General features: G+C 33.0%; 1 protein-coding gene across 1 annotated transcript in view; it reads left to right on the top strand.

The window, feature by feature from the left end:
- LOC143058007 (uncharacterized) overlaps positions 1-19153 on the top strand; it is a 50706-nt gene extending 31553 nt beyond the window's left edge. Inside the window, exons 13-18 of the mRNA XM_076231470.1 lie at positions 970-1266; positions 2614-3066; positions 5557-5807; positions 6377-7561; positions 14905-15015; positions 15866-19153. Coding sequence (XP_076087585.1) covers positions 970-1266; positions 2614-3066; positions 5557-5807; positions 6377-7561; positions 14905-15015; positions 15866-16369 — 2801 coding nt within the window. The 3' untranslated portion in view covers positions 16370-19153. The remainder of the gene's footprint in view (positions 1-969; positions 1267-2613; positions 3067-5556; positions 5808-6376; positions 7562-14904; positions 15016-15865) is intronic.
- The last annotated feature ends 392 nt before the right edge of the window (positions 19154-19545 follow it).

Below are 19545 nucleotides of genomic sequence, written 5' to 3'. Positions count from 1 at the left end.
GGGTTTTCTGTTAGTTACCAGAACATCCTTATCATTTAGAATAATTTATACTTTTGCAAACAGTAAATTTATAAAATTAATAAACAAAAGCTGTACATGATAGAACTGAAATATTAACTAATTACAGGAAACAACTGAAATACATTACATAACCAGACATTTGCAACACAATATGTAGACACATCCGAATATGTTTAAACCTCAACGCCAAGTGACGTCATATTTGAAATTGTAAACAATGACGTCATTTGAATTTGTAAAACAGATCATCAAAAAATGAAAAATGACGTCATTTGAATGAATAAGATAGAACTAGGACTGACCCAAGATTACATTTGAACTAAATACTGATATTGCACTTAATAACAATGCACATTTCAATATATATTAATAGCAAACTAAGGCAGCAATTAACTATATTATAAAACTATGTCCGGTTTGTTTTGAATCTCACTTCAAACGTATCGCACTGATTACGTTGAACAAAATAAAATCTAATAAATGAATGCGGTGATTAATATTATTTACCATAACTATAATAGAAAAGAAGTCAACACATTTGACAAAGTCCGATGAGAATTACAAATAAAACATTAAACATTCAAACTAAATACATGTATCAAAGAGTTGCTTCAAATTTGAAGATTTTCCGTAACATTCTTGTCAAAATCATTGATTTTCAAATTTTTCTAAAAAAAAAAGAAGATTTAAAAAAATCTTCCATGGCTTCAATTGAAATACCGAAATAATATGCATCAATATAGCAAATTCTCCAATTAATAGAATACGAATTTTACAGTGAGATTATGGAAATGAAATTAACAAAAGAAATACTGAAAGTATGGTAAGAAAAAATGTCAGACTTGGTACAAAATTGGCTGAATCACAACATCCGTGATGCTTTGATTTAGTTTTTGTTTCTGTATAATTATAACTATAACTATTCATTTTCTTTGATTTATCATCTAGGTCATAGTTTGCATACCATGCATACTGAACCTGAAACACATGGATCAATTCCAGCAATAATTTTGCGAATGGACAATGAATCAATAGAAATATACAAGAAAGCATTGGAATCTGGCTCAGAAATCAAACATGATATAAGAATAATTATTGTTGGAAAAAAAGGTGCAGGTAAAACCAGCCTGGTCAGAAACTTGCTAAAGGAAAACTTAGACAATGTTGATAGCACAAACGGAATAGATATTCATGTGAAAAGATGTAAGATTAGGACAGCGGATGGAAAATGGTTTTTGCAAGAAGGTATGCTCTCCTTAACTTCAATTTAACCACATGTAAAATTATGTTAATTGTATTTTAGTATCAGATGAAATAACTGCTTTCACTTATGACAGTTTCTGATTTTGCAGAAAATTTTATTGGAGATTAAGTTTTTATTAATTTTGCAAGAATAAGATCGAATTCTCAAAAATAATTTAGCAGTAGAAGGAACAATTCAAAATACGTACTTATATATTTATATACAGTATGAGATTAAAAGAAAAGCTGACAACAATTAACTCACTGTTAAAATGATTAACTACTTAGAAAACTTCTTTCAAAAGAGAATCCATTTTTTTTTAGTTAAAGTGAACAAATAATTCAGAAAACTGTCTATTAGGTTTGTAAGTTAAAAACTTTTGATTAATTGATTAAACATTATCATTATCCGTGCATAAACCATTAAAGGCATGTAATTGCCTGTTAGGTTGTACAGGTATGATGTCAGGCCAACATTCATTTTGTCAATTTTTTTGCTGAGTAGAAACTTGATCCGAGTTCCAATTGATTCCTTACTTTTTTATGATGTATTTTAGTTCTCAATTAAGAGCACAGTCACACAGCTGAAGTTGTCTATTGTACTTAGAGCACTGGGAGGAAGAAATATAGTACAGTTTCAGTTTGTAAGAAGCAATTCAAATCAGACCTTGTCTTTCTGATATAAAAATAAAAAAGATATACAGCCTTCAACAATGATCAAAACAAGAACTACATGATATGCTATAAAAGGAAAGATATGCCATGCTCCTTCAAAAAAAAGACACTGCTATATTTGCAGACTTTTTGCTCTCAATGATAATTTCACTTGTTGACCAGTGATTCATAGAATGCCTGATATGTTAGTCTTTGATACTGTGTATGAAGGATAATTAGTAGTTATTGTATTAACAAATATAATTGAAGCAATGAAACAATCTTTCCCAAACCAACTTAAACAATATAAGGACACAATTTGTGATATTTTCTGCAAAATCGGCTCAACACACCTTGCTGACATTTGACAAAATCTTAGGGAAGCACTTCCTTCTTTCCTTGAGGTGATGCTTTCGGCAAATCACATACACTTTTGAATACTGTGTTTACTGTGGTAACATCTATGACATCATTTACATCTTTCATGAAATGATGAAACTGTAATCCCTTTCAAAATAATGCTACTGTATACAATTTCAAATGATAAACTGTGTTAACTTAGCTGAAAAAGAACAATGTTATCTCCTGCAAAGGGTTAAAGTCTGTGTGCTGTACTGACATATGGAATATGGTATATTTGTGTGTATTGTTCAATGTCATATAAATCTTTGTTTCAAAGTTTAGACTTATTTCTAGGTAGTTTCATTTCTGATGTCAGTCAGCGAATGTTGAGATCAATGATTATTCAAACAAGGATGAACACATTTCCTGAAAATGAAAGGAACAATGAATATGGGGAAGAATTTGAAGAGGAAGACACTGCAAATCAATCTAAAGATACACATGACCTGAATATAGTTGAAGAAGCAACAGATTATGTTCAAAGAAGAAATATTCAGAGCCTCACCAAAGTGGACGAACTGGTAATAAAGCAGAAGTCTTCAAATGCAACTGATAACCAACATGATATAGATCTACGAGAAATGATTGATTCTGCAAGAGATATGGATGATGAGGAGTATGCTTCTTTAAGTTTCTGGGACTTTGCAGGTGATAGAGAATTTTACAACACACACCAGACGTTTCTCTCTGAAGAAGCCATATATCTGGTGGTTACTAAGCTAAATGAGACTGATGATGAAACCAATGGTATCTATATTCTAGAATATTTATGTGTCTTGAAATTAATTTGATATTAAGGTATCAATAAGATAAACTGACAAACAGTCTCTGGCAATCACAAAAAGGGACTTAATGGTTTACTTTTCATTGATTGCATGTAACTTGGATGGAGAGTTGTCTCATTGGCACTCATACCACATCTTCCTATATCTATTAACTCATGTTCCTTATCACTTTGATCCAAATTGAACAGATTGTCCTGACAAAAATAACAAACATGTGCTTTCAACATTTTGATATCTCTTTTATACATTCCCCATTTCCATTTTCTACTTTACATACCCATGTATAGCTATTATTTTAATTTTCAAGCTCACTTGTGAACACTTTAGTCCACCTGATTTATGACCAAAACAAATATGACAGACGGCTAAGAAGGATAGTCATTGAATTAAAGTTTTCTGATTTGAACACACAAATTAAGTTATCATAAGATGTAATTCATCCTATATTGTGTTATAAAACATTGAACTAGTAAAGCAGAGTCTACTTATTCTTCTGGTTCACCTGATCATGAGGTCACCCCCAGTGTTTGGGGATTTGTGTTGCTTAGTCTTTAGTTTTCTATGTTGTGTTTTGTATACTGCTGTTAGTATTGTTGATCATTATTTTTGCCATGGGATTATCACTTTATTTTCAACTTATGATATTGAATGTCCCTTTGGTGTCGTCCGCCTTTCTTTCAAGGAGCATGGGGCTGTGTGAGAGGGTCAGGTGTACTCTACCTCCAGTGGCAGATCCAGCCATTTTAAAAAGAGGGGGTTCCCAACCCATGATAAAGGGGGGGTCAAGCTATATGTCCTGCTTCAAATGCATTGATTGGCCAAAAACAAAAGGGGTTCCAACCCCCGAAACACCAAGATACCAGGCCTAAATTTTGCACCAGCGTAAATAAGACACTCTTCAGTAATGATCAAATTAAAAAATTAAAACATTTAAAAAGCCAAATGAAGTAGGTGAAGTTAAAGAGCAATGTGGACTCAAAAATTTCAGAAAAATAACTTTAGTTTAAGTATAAAGAAATCTATGAAATTAACACACAAGGTTTATTAGCACAAAAGGAGGGTTAGGATTGATTTTGGGGGTTATCGTCCTAACAGTTTAAGAATAAGGGGCAACAAAAAGGGTTGAAAGAAGCATTTATTTTACTTTTCGGACACTTACCTGTGGAACGGTGTATGAGTCTATCTGAAATTATACCACAAGTGTCCATACCACAAAGGGATGGTTAGGATTGACTTTGCGGGTTACGGGTCAATCTGTTAAGGAGTTAGGACAAAAAAGAGGTTAATGATCAATTAAAAAGCAGTGTAAGGGAGGTAATTCAAACACATTTAACAATGTTGTGTTTACTTTAATTAATCTCTTACACTGCCTTTAAATTATGTATAAAGAAATGTGAAAACAAAATTTGAGTGATTTTTCTGCCCTTATTTTAATTTTATGAAAAGCAATATATTCTTAACTATATACAAAAATCCAATGGCGGTCAATAATTTAAATTTCTGAAAAAACAACCAATTCTAGACTATAAAAAGTTCAAAAAATAAAAATCCTATGGCGGTCAATACTTACCATTTTCGTATGAAGAAGTTCATGTTAACAAAACTATAAATCAAAACAAACAAAGCTCTAAGCATCCTATACTGTTAAACTATTTTACTTTTTTATTTCAACAAATTCTATTACAAATTAAAGTGTAAATTAAAGTGTCTTCGTAGAGGTCCACTTTCATCGATTGTAAACACTGTAGAGTTCGGTTTACATAAGAATTTCAAATATATACGTTTTTGTCAGATCCATGCATAAAATTAATTTACTGATCGATCACTGACCGTTGTGACGGTAATTCTCACATATCTTATTTGACTTATGTGATGGATTCTATGGGTCAACAATCACTGATCACTCTTTGATCAGTTAAACAACCGTTACTGATCACACACCGATCAGTCAAGTTCACGTCAAACAGAAACGCTTAAGGTTGCAAGTACTGTATGTATATGTAATTTTATATTTTAAGACTTTTATGATGTACAAAAACTGGTAATAATTTTGGTTGCAAATTCAATTGGAAATTTAAATTTAGATATTGACCAATTCTTGAGGGAAAGGGGATGTGTTCAACATGCAACAGCAAAGTGTATTGCACAAAAGTAAAAAAAGGGTATTTTTTGTGTTTGCATGGGAAAAGGGGGAGGGGTATTTGCAACGACGAAGTGTATTGCACAAAATTAAAAAAAAATCAAAGCACATAACCAATTCTTTGACTACAGTTGTTCTGTGCCAAAAACCTATTATGTATCAAATATCTGATTACAATCCAAATTCAGACCTGTATCAAGTGCCTGTATTGTGTCCATTTTTACCCCAAGTGATAAGGGTTGGACCTCTGCGGTTGTATTCTGCTGTATTCAGCATTTGTCAGATATAAACATTTTGCAATTTTTTTTGTAGAAACATTGAAATTCTGGTTTGACTCCATCCATTTCTATGGCACCCCAAAGAAAGAAAAACATGAAGACATAGAACAAGTTAACAGACCACTACCAAGTAGTAGCACTGGAATTGAAAAAGGGTGTATTGGCAATTCTTCAACACAAATATATGATTTTCATGATATAGCTGATAGTAAAGGAAAACCAGCCTTCCCAGCGTATTTGGAACCTCCTATTATTGCAATTGGTACACATAAGGACCAGTGCATGGTAGTATATATCTTAGCTTTTAAAAAAATATATGTAAAGTAAATAAAAAATCTATATAAGACAATAACAATCAAAACCAAGGAGTAAACAAAGACTCACAAACCAAAAAGACATTTACATCAAAAGTTAAAAATAATAATTAAAAAACAAGCCAAACTCCACTAAAAACACGGAGTAAAATCAGGTGCTCTGAAAGGGTAAGTATTTCTTGCACCCTGATAACTGCATGATATTAGAATTGCTATACAATATATATATATACCTTCTTGGAAATATGTAAGGATTTCTAGGGTTATGTACCTCTTAACAAATTGCCTTTTAATAAACGTTATTTGGATGATAAATGTATTGTTATAAACAGTATAGAAACTTCCCCATAGACATGATAGATGTAATATGTATTATTGTCCCATTCATAATAGTTTTATAGTCAAATCAGCAATTGTTTAATTTGTGCAATACCCTTTTAACTCATTCTAGTAGACATCATTAATAATAACTTAACTTTCTTCAATAATCCTCCTGATTATCAAAACCCATAATTGATATATGATTTGTCAATTTTTTAGCGAAATTTCAAGGACCAACTAGTAAATCAAATTAAAAACAACCTAGGAGACTCTGCAGCAAGACAACATTTGCGAAATTGCCATTATATTTCAAATACAACTAACGATGACAATATTTTTGAGGCTCTTCGACAGAATATATATGAAATTGCAAAGAGCAGGCAAGGTTTTGGTAAATTAATGCCAGTAAGATTTATTCAGTTAGAAAAATATATTGATAGAAAACTACAAGCAGGTACGCAATTCTTATCTTTTGGTGATTTAAAAGCGTTGGCAGAAAAAATAGGTGCAATCACAGATATTGGTGAGTTAGATGTATTTCTTCGATATCACCATGATTTCGGGAATCTAATATATTTCATAGATATTCCTGAGTATATCATTTTAAATCCTCAATGGTTAGCAAATGTGTTCTGTATATTAGTGACTGCAGATAAATTTAGAGATAATCTGATATGGCACAATGAATTGGAAACATATGAGACTACTGGGAAATTAACTGAAAATCTGTTGCACTGTATATTTGAAAATCAGTCGGAAGGTATTATAAAATGTAAAAAACACATTTTAAAAATCATGGAAAAGTTTGATATAATCGTTCGTCCAAGAATGTTAATTGATGGTGAAGAGAAGATTGATGATCATTATTATGTTCCTTGCATGATAAAATCAGTTGCTTCAAAAAATATCCAAAATCAATTAAACCCGCAACAGAAATCTTATTGTTTATGTTTGCAATTCAATTTTCTACCGCCTGCATTTATCAATCATGTGATTATTTCTTGTATACGGAAGTACCCTACATCTCAATTCCGTGAAGAGAAGAAAAATCCCAGACCAGCCTTATTTAGACACACTGGACTATTTGACATTCAATGTTGTAAAAAATTATTGGTTGCATCATTCAATAATTTCATTCAATTTCAAATTTGGAAATATGATTGTAAATGTCAGACTTCATCCAAACAAATTGGAAAAATCTTACTAGAACAAGTTGATCAAATTATACATGAGAGTTATGGATTGTTTCGTATAAGTTATGATGTGAAAATGAAATGTGAATCTACAAGTTATGACTGCTTTGATGGACTCATAAAACCTATTGAAAATGGCCTTTGGTATTTCTGTTATGAGCACAATGGAACTCATATTTATAGAGATGACTGCTTCAGTGAACATGCAATGGTAAGTATATTGACATGGGAAAACCACCCTAAAAATATGCATTATGAACCCATACAGAAAAAATGATCACTAGGCCAACTGCATTGCTCAACTGGCCGCCAGTTGAGCTAACAGTTGAGGGCCAGTTGAGGGCTAACTGGCCATTAGTTGAGCAAATAGTTGAGGGCCAGTTGAGGGCTAGCTGGATTTTTGCCATGCAAATTAGGTAGCCCTCAACTATCAATGCTCAACTTTATGCAAATTAGTTGAGCAACGTTGAGAAAATATAGTTGAGGGCTAGGTGTCCAACAGTTGAGCAATTAGAGTTGAGGGCTACCTAGCCAACAGTTGAGGACCAGGTCATTAAAAGTTGAGGGCTAGGTGGCCAATAGATGAGGACCAGGTCATTAAAAGTTGAGGGCTAGGTCTTAAAAAGTTGAGCATTATGTGATGATTGCAAACTGATGACTACACATTGTAGAAAAGATAAATTTAAATTGTGTATTTTTATAGCCAAAATACTGCTGACAGATCTTAACTCACAACATACTAAATGTATGCTTTATTCTTGCTTTTTAGAAGTTATCTAGCAAATAAGAATTGATCTCTAGTTTTATACCAAATTCATTATATTAGAATATTCTTATTTTATTAGTAATACTTTCTAAAACAAATTTTCTTAATAATAAAATAAACATGTCTCCTGTCTTACACATTTTGACAATATATAAATTAATGCATAAATATATTGTCTCATTTTTTTCTTCACTCTTTAAAGTTTATAAAGAAAACACTTTAAATATTACTATTTTGAACTAAAAGAGCATAATTATACACTTATTCAAAATGGCGGAAATCAAATCTAATCCAATGTACTTACCAAAAGATGTAGGAAACGGATTAATGTAAGCTAAGAGCTTGTTTCTGGATCCTATTAATTATTTCACATGTATTATTATGTAAATGCCTATGTATTTACACCACTGGGTCGATGCCACTGCTGGTGGACGTTTCGTCCCCGAGGGTATCACCAGCCCAGTAGTCAGCACTTCGGTGTTGACATGAATATCAATTATATGGTCATTATTATAAATTTCCTGTTTACAAAACTTTGAATTATTCGAAAAACTAAGGATTTTCTTACCCCAGGAGTAGATTACCTTAGCCGTATTTGGCACAACTTTTTGGAATTTTGGATTCTCAATGCTCTTCAACTTTGTATTTATTTGGCTTTTTAACTATTTTGATCTGAGCGTCACTGATGAGTCTTATGTAGACGAAACGCGCGTCGGCGTATAAAATTATAATCCTGGTACTTTTGATAACTATTTACACCACTGGGTCGATGCCACTGCTGGTGGACGTTTCGTCCCCGAGGGTATCACCAGCCCAGTAGTCAGCACTTCGGTGTTGACATGAATATCAATTATATGGTCATTATTATAAATTTCCTGTTTACAAAACTTTGAATTATTCGAAAAACTAAGGATTTTCTTACCCCAGGAGTAGATTACCTTAGCCGTATTTGGCACAACTTTTTGGAATTTTGGATTCTCAATGCTCTTCAACTTTGTATTTATTTGGCTTTTTAACTATTTTGATCTGAGCGTCACTGATGAGTCTTATGTAGACGAAACGCGCGTCGGCGTATAAAATTATAATCCTGGTACTTTTGATAACTATTTACACCACTGGGTCGATGCCACTGCTGGTGGACGTTTCGTCCCCGAGGGTATCACCAGCCCAGTAGTCAGCACTTCGGTGTTGACATGAATATCAATTATATGGTCATTATTATAAATTTCCTGTTTACAAAACTTTGAATTATTCGAAAAACTAAGGATTTTCTTACCCCAGGAGTAGATTACCTTAGCCGTATTTGGCACAACTTTTTGGAATTTTGGATTCTCAATGCTCTTCAACTTTGTATTTATTTGGCTTTTTAACTATTTTGATCTGAGCGTCACTGATGAGTCTTATGTAGACGAAACGCGCGTCGGCGTATAAAATTATAATCCTGGTACTTTTGATAACTATTTACACCACTGGGTCGATGCCACTGCTGGTGGACGTTTCGTCCCCGAGGGTATCACCAGCCCAGTAGTCAGCACTTCGGTGTTGACATGAATATCAATTATATGGTCATTATTATAAATTTCCTGTTTACAAAACTTTGAATTATTCGAAAAACTAAGGATTTTCTTACCCCAGGAGTAGATTACCTTAGCCGTATTTGGCACAACTTTTTGGAATTTTGGATTCTCAATGCTCTTCAACTTTGTATTTATTTGGCTTTTTAACTATTTTGATCTGAGCGTCACTGATGAGTCTTATGTAGACGAAACGCGCGTCGGCGTATAAAATTATAATCCTGGTACTTTTGATAACTATTTACACCACTGGGTCGATGCCACTGCTGGTGGACGTTTCGTCCCCGAGGGTATCACCAGCCCAGTAGTCAGCACTTCGGTGTTGACATGAATATCAATTATATGGTCATTATTATAAATTTCCTGTTTACAAAACTTTGAATTATTCGAAAAACTAAGGATTTTCTTACCCCAGGAGTAGATTACCTTAGCCGTATTTGGCACAACTTTTTGGAATTTTGGATTCTCAATGCTCTTCAACTTTGTATTTATTTGGCTTTTTAACTATTTTGATCTGAGCGTCACTGATGAGTCTTATGTAGACGAAACGCGCGTCGGCGTATAAAATTATAATCCTGGTACTTTTGATAACTATTTACACCACTGGGTCGATGCCACTGCTGGTGGACGTTTCGTCCCCGAGGGTATCACCAGCCCAGTAGTCAGCACTTCGGTGTTGACATGAATATCAATTATATGGTCATTATTATAAATTTCCTGTTTACAAAACTTTGAATTATTCGAAAAACTAAGGATTTTCTTACCCCAGGAGTAGATTACCTTAGCCGTATTTGGCACAACTTTTTGGAATTTTGGATTCTCAATGCTCTTCAACTTTGTATTTATTTGGCTTTTTAACTATTTTGATCTGAGCGTCACTGATGAGTCTTATGTAGACGAAACGCGCGTCGGCGTATAAAATTATAATCCTGGTACTTTTGATAACTATTTACACCACTGGGTCGATGCCACTGCTGGTGGACGTTTCGTCCCCGAGGGTATCACCAGCCCAGTAGTCAGCACTTCGGTGTTGACATGAATATCAATTATATGGTCATTATTATAAATTTCCTGTTTACAAAACTTTGAATTATTCGAAAAACTAAGGATTTTCTTACCCCAGGAGTAGATTACCTTAGCCGTATTTGGCACAACTTTTTGGAATTTTGGATTCTCAATGCTCTTCAACTTTGTATTTATTTGGCTTTTTAACTATTTTGATCTGAGCGTCACTGATGAGTCTTATGTAGACGAAACGCGCGTCGGCGTATAAAATTATAATCCTGGTACTTTTGATAACTATTTACACCACTGGGTCGATGCCACTGCTGGTGGACGTTTCGTCCCCGAGGGTATCACCAGCCCAGTAGTCAGCACTTCGGTGTTGACATGAATATCAATTATATGGTCATTATTATAAATTTCCTGTTTACAAAACTTTGAATTATTCGAAAAACTAAGGATTTTCTTACCCCAGGAGTAGATTACCTTAGCCGTATTTGGCACAACTTTTTGGAATTTTGGATTCTCAATGCTCTTCAACTTTGTATTTATTTGGCTTTTTAACTATTTTGATCTGAGCGTCACTGATGAGTCTTATGTAGACGAAACGCGCGTCGGCGTATAAAATTATAATCCTGGTACTTTTGATAACTATTTACACCACTGGGTCGATGCCACTGCTGGTGGACGTTTCGTCCCCGAGGGTATCACCAGCCCAGTAGTCAGCACTTCGGTGTTGACATGAATATCAATTATATGGTCATTATTATAAATTTCCTGTTTACAAAACTTTGAATTATTCGAAAAACTAAGGATTTTCTTACCCCAGGAGTAGATTACCTTAGCCGTATTTGGCACAACTTTTTGGAATTTTGGATTCTCAATGCTCTTCAACTTTGTATTTATTTGGCTTTTTAACTATTTTGATCTGAGCGTCACTGATGAGTCTTATGTAGACGAAACGCGCGTCGGCGTATAAAATTATAATCCTGGTACTTTTGATAACTATTTACACCACTGGGTCGATGCCACTGCTGGTGGACGTTTCGTCCCCGAGGGTATCACCAGCCCAGTAGTCAGCACTTCGGTGTTGACATGAATATCAATTATATGGTCATTATTATAAATTTCCTGTTTACAAAACTTTGAATTATTCGAAAAACTAAGGATTTTCTTACCCCAGGAGTAGATTACCTTAGCCGTATTTGGCACAACTTTTTGGAATTTTGGATTCTCAATGCTCTTCAACTTTGTATTTATTTGGCTTTTTAACTATTTTGATCTGAGCGTCACTGATGAGTCTTATGTAGACGAAACGCGCGTCGGCGTATAAAATTATAATCCTGGTACTTTTGATAACTATTTACACCACTGGGTCGATGCCACTGCTGGTGGACGTTTCGTCCCCGAGGGTATCACCAGCCCAGTAGTCAGCACTTCGGTGTTGACATGAATATCAATTATATGGTCATTATTATAAATTTCCTGTTTACAAAACTTTGAATTATTCGAAAAACTAAGGATTTTCTTACCCCAGGAGTAGATTACCTTAGCCGTATTTGGCACAACTTTTTGGAATTTTGGATTCTCAATGCTCTTCAACTTTGTATTTATTTGGCTTTTTAACTATTTTGATCTGAGCGTCACTGATGAGTCTTATGTAGACGAAACGCGCGTCGGCGTATAAAATTATAATCCTGGTACTTTTGATAACTATTTACACCACTGGGTCGATGCCACTGCTGGTGGACGTTTCGTCCCCGAGGGTATCACCAGCCCAGTAGTCAGCACTTCGGTGTTGACATGAATATCAATTATATGGTCATTATTATAAATTTCCTGTTTACAAAACTTTGAATTATTCGAAAAACTAAGGATTTTCTTACCCCAGGAGTAGATTACCTTAGCCGTATTTGGCACAACTTTTTGGAATTTTGGATTCTCAATGCTCTTCAACTTTGTATTTATTTGGCTTTTTAACTATTTTGATCTGAGCGTCACTGATGAGTCTTATGTAGACGAAACGCGCGTCGGCGTATAAAATTATAATCCTGGTACTTTTGATAACTATTTACACCACTGGGTCGATGCCACTGCTGGTGGACGTTTCGTCCCCGAGGGTATCACCAGCCCAGTAGTCAGCACTTCGGTGTTGACATGAATATCAATTATATGGTCATTATTATAAATTTCCTGTTTACAAAACTTTGAATTATTCGAAAAACTAAGGATTTTCTTACCCCAGGAGTAGATTACCTTAGCCGTATTTGGCACAACTTTTTGGAATTTTGGATTCTCAATGCTCTTCAACTTTGTATTTATTTGGCTTTTTAACTATTTTGATCTGAGCGTCACTGATGAGTCTTATGTAGACGAAACGCGCGTCGGCGTATAAAATTATAATCCTGGTACTTTTGATAACTATTTACACCACTGGGTCGATGCCACTGCTGGTGGACGTTTCGTCCCCGAGGGTATCACCAGCCCAGTAGTCAGCACTTCGGTGTTGACATGAATATCAATTATATGGTCATTATTATAAATTTCCTGTTTACAAAACTTTGAATTATTCGAAAAACTAAGGATTTTCTTACCCCAGGAGTAGATTACCTTAGCCGTATTTGGCACAACTTTTTGGAATTTTGGATTCTCAATGCTCTTCAACTTTGTATTTATTTGGCTTTTTAACTATTTTGATCTGAGCGTCACTGATGAGTCTTATGTAGACGAAACGCGCGTCGGCGTATAAAATTATAATCCTGGTACTTTTGATAACTATATGTACCTGAATATAATTAATAAAAGATGTTTACACTAAAAGATGTTTCCAGAAATATGTGTTAAACATCAATCTTCCTAAATCCAAGAGTCATGTCATCAGAAGAATACACTGCACTTTTCAATGTCAATACAGTTATTTGTAACTTTTTTTATCTACATTCATTGTAAAATTCATATTTTATTCATGATAGCTAGAAGACATCTTTGCTTGCCATGTGCATGCTCAAACCCAGTTCAAATTTTAAATGTTTGAGGTTGTTTAAGGTATTGTGACAGTGTGATCACTTTGAGATTTTCCCCCAATAATAACTGTTAATGACCTAAATCTTGAATATTTGATATATCTTATAATAAAAGAAATGCTGTTTGTTTTTTATCTTTATGTCAAAGATTTAGTTAGAATACAGAAAAATGTATAAAAATGAAAACATGTGCTTCCCTTAATTTTGCCTCAAACTTTGTGTACATTTATAGTAATACTTCCTGTCCATTTGCACTCAAGACAGATAAAACAGATGGCACATAACATTTATATCACCAGGTCATATTTCTAATTGCTCAACTTTTGCTCAACTATAAAAAAAAATCAAAGTCTGAACACTCTACTTTTCCTCAACTACAAAAATTTCAAAGTCTGAATGCTCAACTTTTCCTCAACTACAAAAACAAAGTCTGAATGCTCAACGTTTCCCCAACTACAAAAATTTTAACGTCTGAAAGCTCAACTTTTGCTCAACTATATGAAAACCAAAGATCAATTGCTCAATGTTTCCTCAACTTAATGGCCAGCTTTAGTTGAGGGCCAGTTGAGCGACATCTATCCAACATACAGTGCTTGGCCAGGTTTGAGTTGAGCTAAGATGCTCAACACCTAGCCCTCAACTATTTTGCTTAAAACAGCTAGCCCTCAACTGTCCACCACATGGCCATCAATTGGCCCTCAACTTTTGTTTCTGTAGGGGAACCTAACAAATGATCTTTTAAGTCCTTGTTGTCTGGAATTGCAAATAACAAGAACATTATATTACCAGAATTTAGATAACATGAATATTTTACAAAAAACGCAAGCATTCTTTAAGGAAGAATTCTGGCACAATCAACAATAGTTACAGATCAAACAACCTTGGCACAACTTTTTGGAATTTTGGATCCTCAATGCTCTTCAACTTTTTACTTGTTTGGCTTTATAAATATTTTGATATGAGCGTCACTGATGAGTCTTATGTAGACGAAACGCGCGTCTGGCGTACTAAATTATAATCCTGGTACCTTTGATAACTAATTATATAAAACCATAAATTCAACCTTGACTTATACTTACCATAAACATTAAGATGAGATATGTTCTTTCATTTGTCTTCTACATTGAAACACAGTTATCAATGTTTCTAACATTATCTTTGAAAACGAAAACAAAATATGATTTTTCAGACAAAGAAAACTGCTGAATGTCAGACTGAACAAGAGAATACAATAATTGCTCAAAAGAAAGATGAAGATAGATTCTGTTTTGAAATTCATGTCCAGAAAAACACGAACAAGGTGTGTGTAAAACTTGCACAATATTTATAGTTTGCCTAATCTTTCATTAAACATTTCCATATTACAAGATTATCATAGGAATAGATTTTATTTAATGTTTGTATTAAGATTTGATAAATAATTATCACATTTCCTAATTTTGCAATATCAGTGGTATGGGAGAAATAAAATTAACTGTAGTGGCAAAGATAATATAATTGTAAATAGTGAAAGGCGATATCGCAACAAAACAGCTTAGTTTAAGCCTGATATTTATGGCTTAAAACATTTAAACCAGAGATTAAAGAGGGAGAAGAGAAACTTGTGATCCACAATTTACACAAAAACTTACTCATGTTGATAAAGAGAACTTTACAAAAGTCTACTATTAGTCTTGAGAAATGTAAATCTGAAGGTTCCCATTTGAAGCATTTGCCTAAATAATAGTTTTTCCTCCAATATTACAGAAATTTTACAGCTGAGGTACATCTGGCGTAGGTACAAAATTTAATCCTGATATTTATTATTAGTTTATTTCCATGTGAATGACATGAATTTTTAAAACATTTTTTTACTAATTAATGAAATGTTATTCCCTGTTAACGGTTCTTGGTTTAACATTTAACATTCACTATAAAAACGTGAATATCCTGAAAAGATGAGAAATGTACTAATTCAAATACAGCCACAATAGAAAAAGAAAGCTTTTATCTCTTTCGTAAATTTAAGGAATAATTTTATACACAAGAGAATAATCATGTTCAAATTAGGAGTATAGTTAACAGATAAATTAATAATCTGTCTTTTCTTTACGATGCATAAAAAAGTAGATTGTATTATTCCTGAACATTTATGTTTAAATTTATTTTAGGTAGCCTCTTCTGCTGAAGAGATGAATATGGCAAAAATGGTAAAGGTCGCTTTGAATATACTGGCTGATGTTCTTTTTGATCTCCTTAAGTTAGAGACTTATGGAAACCCTGCATACCTACTGCAATCTCGTAAACAGTGTGATATTACTTTTTTATATGGAGAGCATAGGCGCATGAACAAGCACAAACCTAGCAATTCAAGTAAAAGGCATTGTCCTTGGGGAGGGGAGTGGACAGATATTGCGGGCACTGATAATGCCTTAGGTGATGATATCGAACGTATACGACTAACAAGAAATGAACTTCAACATATGAAATTCTTTGCACTTGATGATACAAGATACACTGAGTTATGCACGATATTGCAAGATGTGCTTAAACGTTTTGATAAACACATAAATCCATCACATTTGTACACAGACAGATTGAATGAGATTCTGAAGAACACTGTTGAAAGAGAGGATGTAGAATGCTTTAAGCTGGAGATCAAATCCAAACTATAAAGGATGATTTAGTAAATGAGTATAAAAAAATTTTGCTGATTTGTCTGTAAATAAGCAAATATGAACCTGGGAACTTATACAATATACTTCAAAAGCAGTGACATTGTTCAAAACGATCTTAGAATTGTTATCAATAGAATTAATTATACCAGGCAAATGCTTTATTTTTTAATCTTATTGGCGGGTAATCGATGCAGGCTCTATCAATATTGAAAATCTCAATTGGGGCATCATTGGATTTTGGGTTTTGTACTATTAGTTCGATTGATCAACCCATCATTGGTGCATTTCTTAAAATTTGGAATGCCAGATGTGGGTTTTGTTTGCAAAAATCTTGTGCTGAAGCAAAATGTTAAAATGGCCTAAAAAATTATGAATTTGAAAGCATTGAGGATCTTCAAATGAAAAACTCAGCTAATGTAATACATGTAATAGTATTTTATGTGGCATTCAAACTGTTTTGAAATGAGCGCCACTGGTGGTCTTTTTTCAATCAGTAATACTGTATTAAGATAATAAATGAAAGTAAGTTACAACAATACTGAATTGCAGTGGTGTGATTTTTTTCAGATTCTTTTCTTTCTAGCAGTTGTTTTCTTTTTTATGGTTTGTTTTTGTTCATTTTTTGTTCATATGACTTGAATGATTTGTGTTTTTTTTTATTCGCTGGTGATAAAAGTCACAATATTCTTTATCATAGGAATGACAAGCCAGCTACAGCTACAACAGAAACTTTTTGCAAAAATTTACATTTCAGAAGATAAAAGACCTAAATAACAGTTATGTTTATCAATAAAATGCAATATTGTACATTTTGTCTTATATAAATACTGCATAAGGTTAACCAATGAATGTGATGTTTATGCCAAGTTTTTAAAAATTACATTGTGTCCAACATTTTTGTCCAGAAAAAAACCTTTATGTTAGTTTATGAGCATATTGACCAGCTAATGTAGAATACTTATCATGGCTGCTATTGAAAATTACTTGGCTTTATCATGGTTATAATGTAATGCTTTTGGGATTGATATTTTATTCAGACCTAATTTGAAAACAAGTTAATTTTCACAACAATTAACTCGGTAACATTTAACAGTGCTGCTGTAAACGTTTTTAGTATTAAATACATGTATCAAGTAATGATCAAAATGATGGACAGTTCTTTAACTTTACGAAAATGGTTTGCAATTTAAAATGTATTCTTCTTATTTATTATAAGACTTTTATATTGCATAGCGTTGACAAACACAATCACTGATCGAAATCATTGTATATTTGTAGTATATATTATCTTCCTTCATTTACTAACGGATATTTAGTTAAAGAAAATAGAAACAGCACATTATAAATGTCTTGTATCCGAAGCATTTCGCTAAAACTGCTTTTACAAAAAACGAACTAAGCCAGATAGTTGAAGGAAAAAAACAATTTATGGGAATCGAAACAGTTGAAGTAATGTTTCATCAAAAGATCCTTAAAGTAGAAGACTAATTCAAAAAAGGTTAACTTTGTCCATTATTGGAAAAATATGTTAAAATTAAAAAAAAAGAAGTGTTGAAACCTTATCTAATCTGTGTTTGTCATTGTCGTATTAGGAATAACCTATATACAATGCATATAATTATGTGATTCAATTTTAACCTTTAATCCGGTACAACAGATGATATGTGCAGAATAGGTAGTTAAATAATTTTAGATTCTTTATTTAAAACATGTAACATTAGTAATCACAGTTTGTTTAAAAGGCGACATTGTGTTGAATGCTGTATGCAGTTAAGGATGTCTGATTGGCATGTTTTGGTATTTTTGTCAGATTTTCCAAATCCTCTGGTTTTATCCATTTGAATGCCTTACAAAATTTTCCCCATGAACCCCCATTTTTCCTTTTTATAAATCTTTTATATGTATAATTATAACATGTATAAGTCATTTGTTAAAGTCTAATTTTATTTATTTTTAAATAGTATTTGATAACTTTAAATGGTCAATGATACAGCTATGAAAAATCTAGAGAGAACATTTTCCCGCCAAAATTCTAATGGCTAATATCCCGAAAAGAAGCACATTGACCCCTATAAATTTATTCCCTATCAATACATACTAGTTTTATGAAAAGTTATTTATTTTGAAACTGAGCAGCGAACATCCTTAATGGGTGCTCATGATGGTATGATAGAAGGTGTATGGTGCTAAAGTGTATGGTGTAAGTGTTATCAAAGTTTAAAACTAAGCAAACTATTGATCAGAACTAATTTTTATTTTTATACATTAATTTTCCTTAGATGTATTTAACAAAACTTTTAGAAATTTTGATCCTTAATCCTCTTCAACTTCGTACTTTATTTGGCCTTTTTATTTTTTTGGATTCGAGCGTCACTGATGAGTCTTTTGTAGACGAAACGCGCGTCTGGCGTATATACTAAATTTAGTCCTGGTATCTATGATGAGTTTATTTATTAAATTGTGATCAAAGTTCGTTTTTCAACAAAAAATACTAATTTTGTAGTAGCATGTTTTCTTTGAAATAAAATTGCATTATGTGTAATTTTGGAGGTTATAGATAAAATGTGTAAGGTGATTGATGTAAAGTGTATAGTGTAATTGCGCAGTGTGTATGGTGTATGGTGGATAGTGTAATGGTGTATGATGTTAGTGAATAGGAATTTATATTTTTTAATTCATGTCATAAATATTGAGTTTCTAATTTTATTTTTATAAATCTTTAATATATTATGTACAAATAGTGTAAATATGAAAAATATTCAATAAAATAGTTTCCGGCTATTGCTTTATTCAAAGTCACCTGATGCATGCAGGACACTTAATCTCAACACCGCAAACGTGTATATCATGTCAATATACAATTAATAAAGTCATCATAATTAGATATAAGAAGATGTTGTATGAGTGACAATGAAACAACATCACGTCCAAGACAATTCGTAAAAGTGAACCATTAAAGTCAAAGTACGGTCTTCCACACGAAGCTTTGACTCACACTGAACCGCAAACTATACGAGGCCCCAAAATGACTAGTGTAAAACCATTCAGACGGGAAAACCAACGGTCTAATTGAAATAAATAGTAGTTATTTGTTTTGTTGTTGTTGTTGAAAAAGTGCATATTCTAGAACTACAAGAACAAATATTTGATTATTCGCAATGCAATTGGTAATT

The sequence above is a fragment of the Mytilus galloprovincialis genome, chromosome 14 (genome assembly GCF_965363235.1).
Source record: "Mytilus galloprovincialis chromosome 14, xbMytGall1.hap1.1, whole genome shotgun sequence".
Taxonomy (NCBI): Eukaryota; Metazoa; Mollusca; class Bivalvia; order Mytilida; family Mytilidae; genus Mytilus; species Mytilus galloprovincialis.
This window is presented reverse-complemented; position numbering and strand designations above follow the sequence as displayed.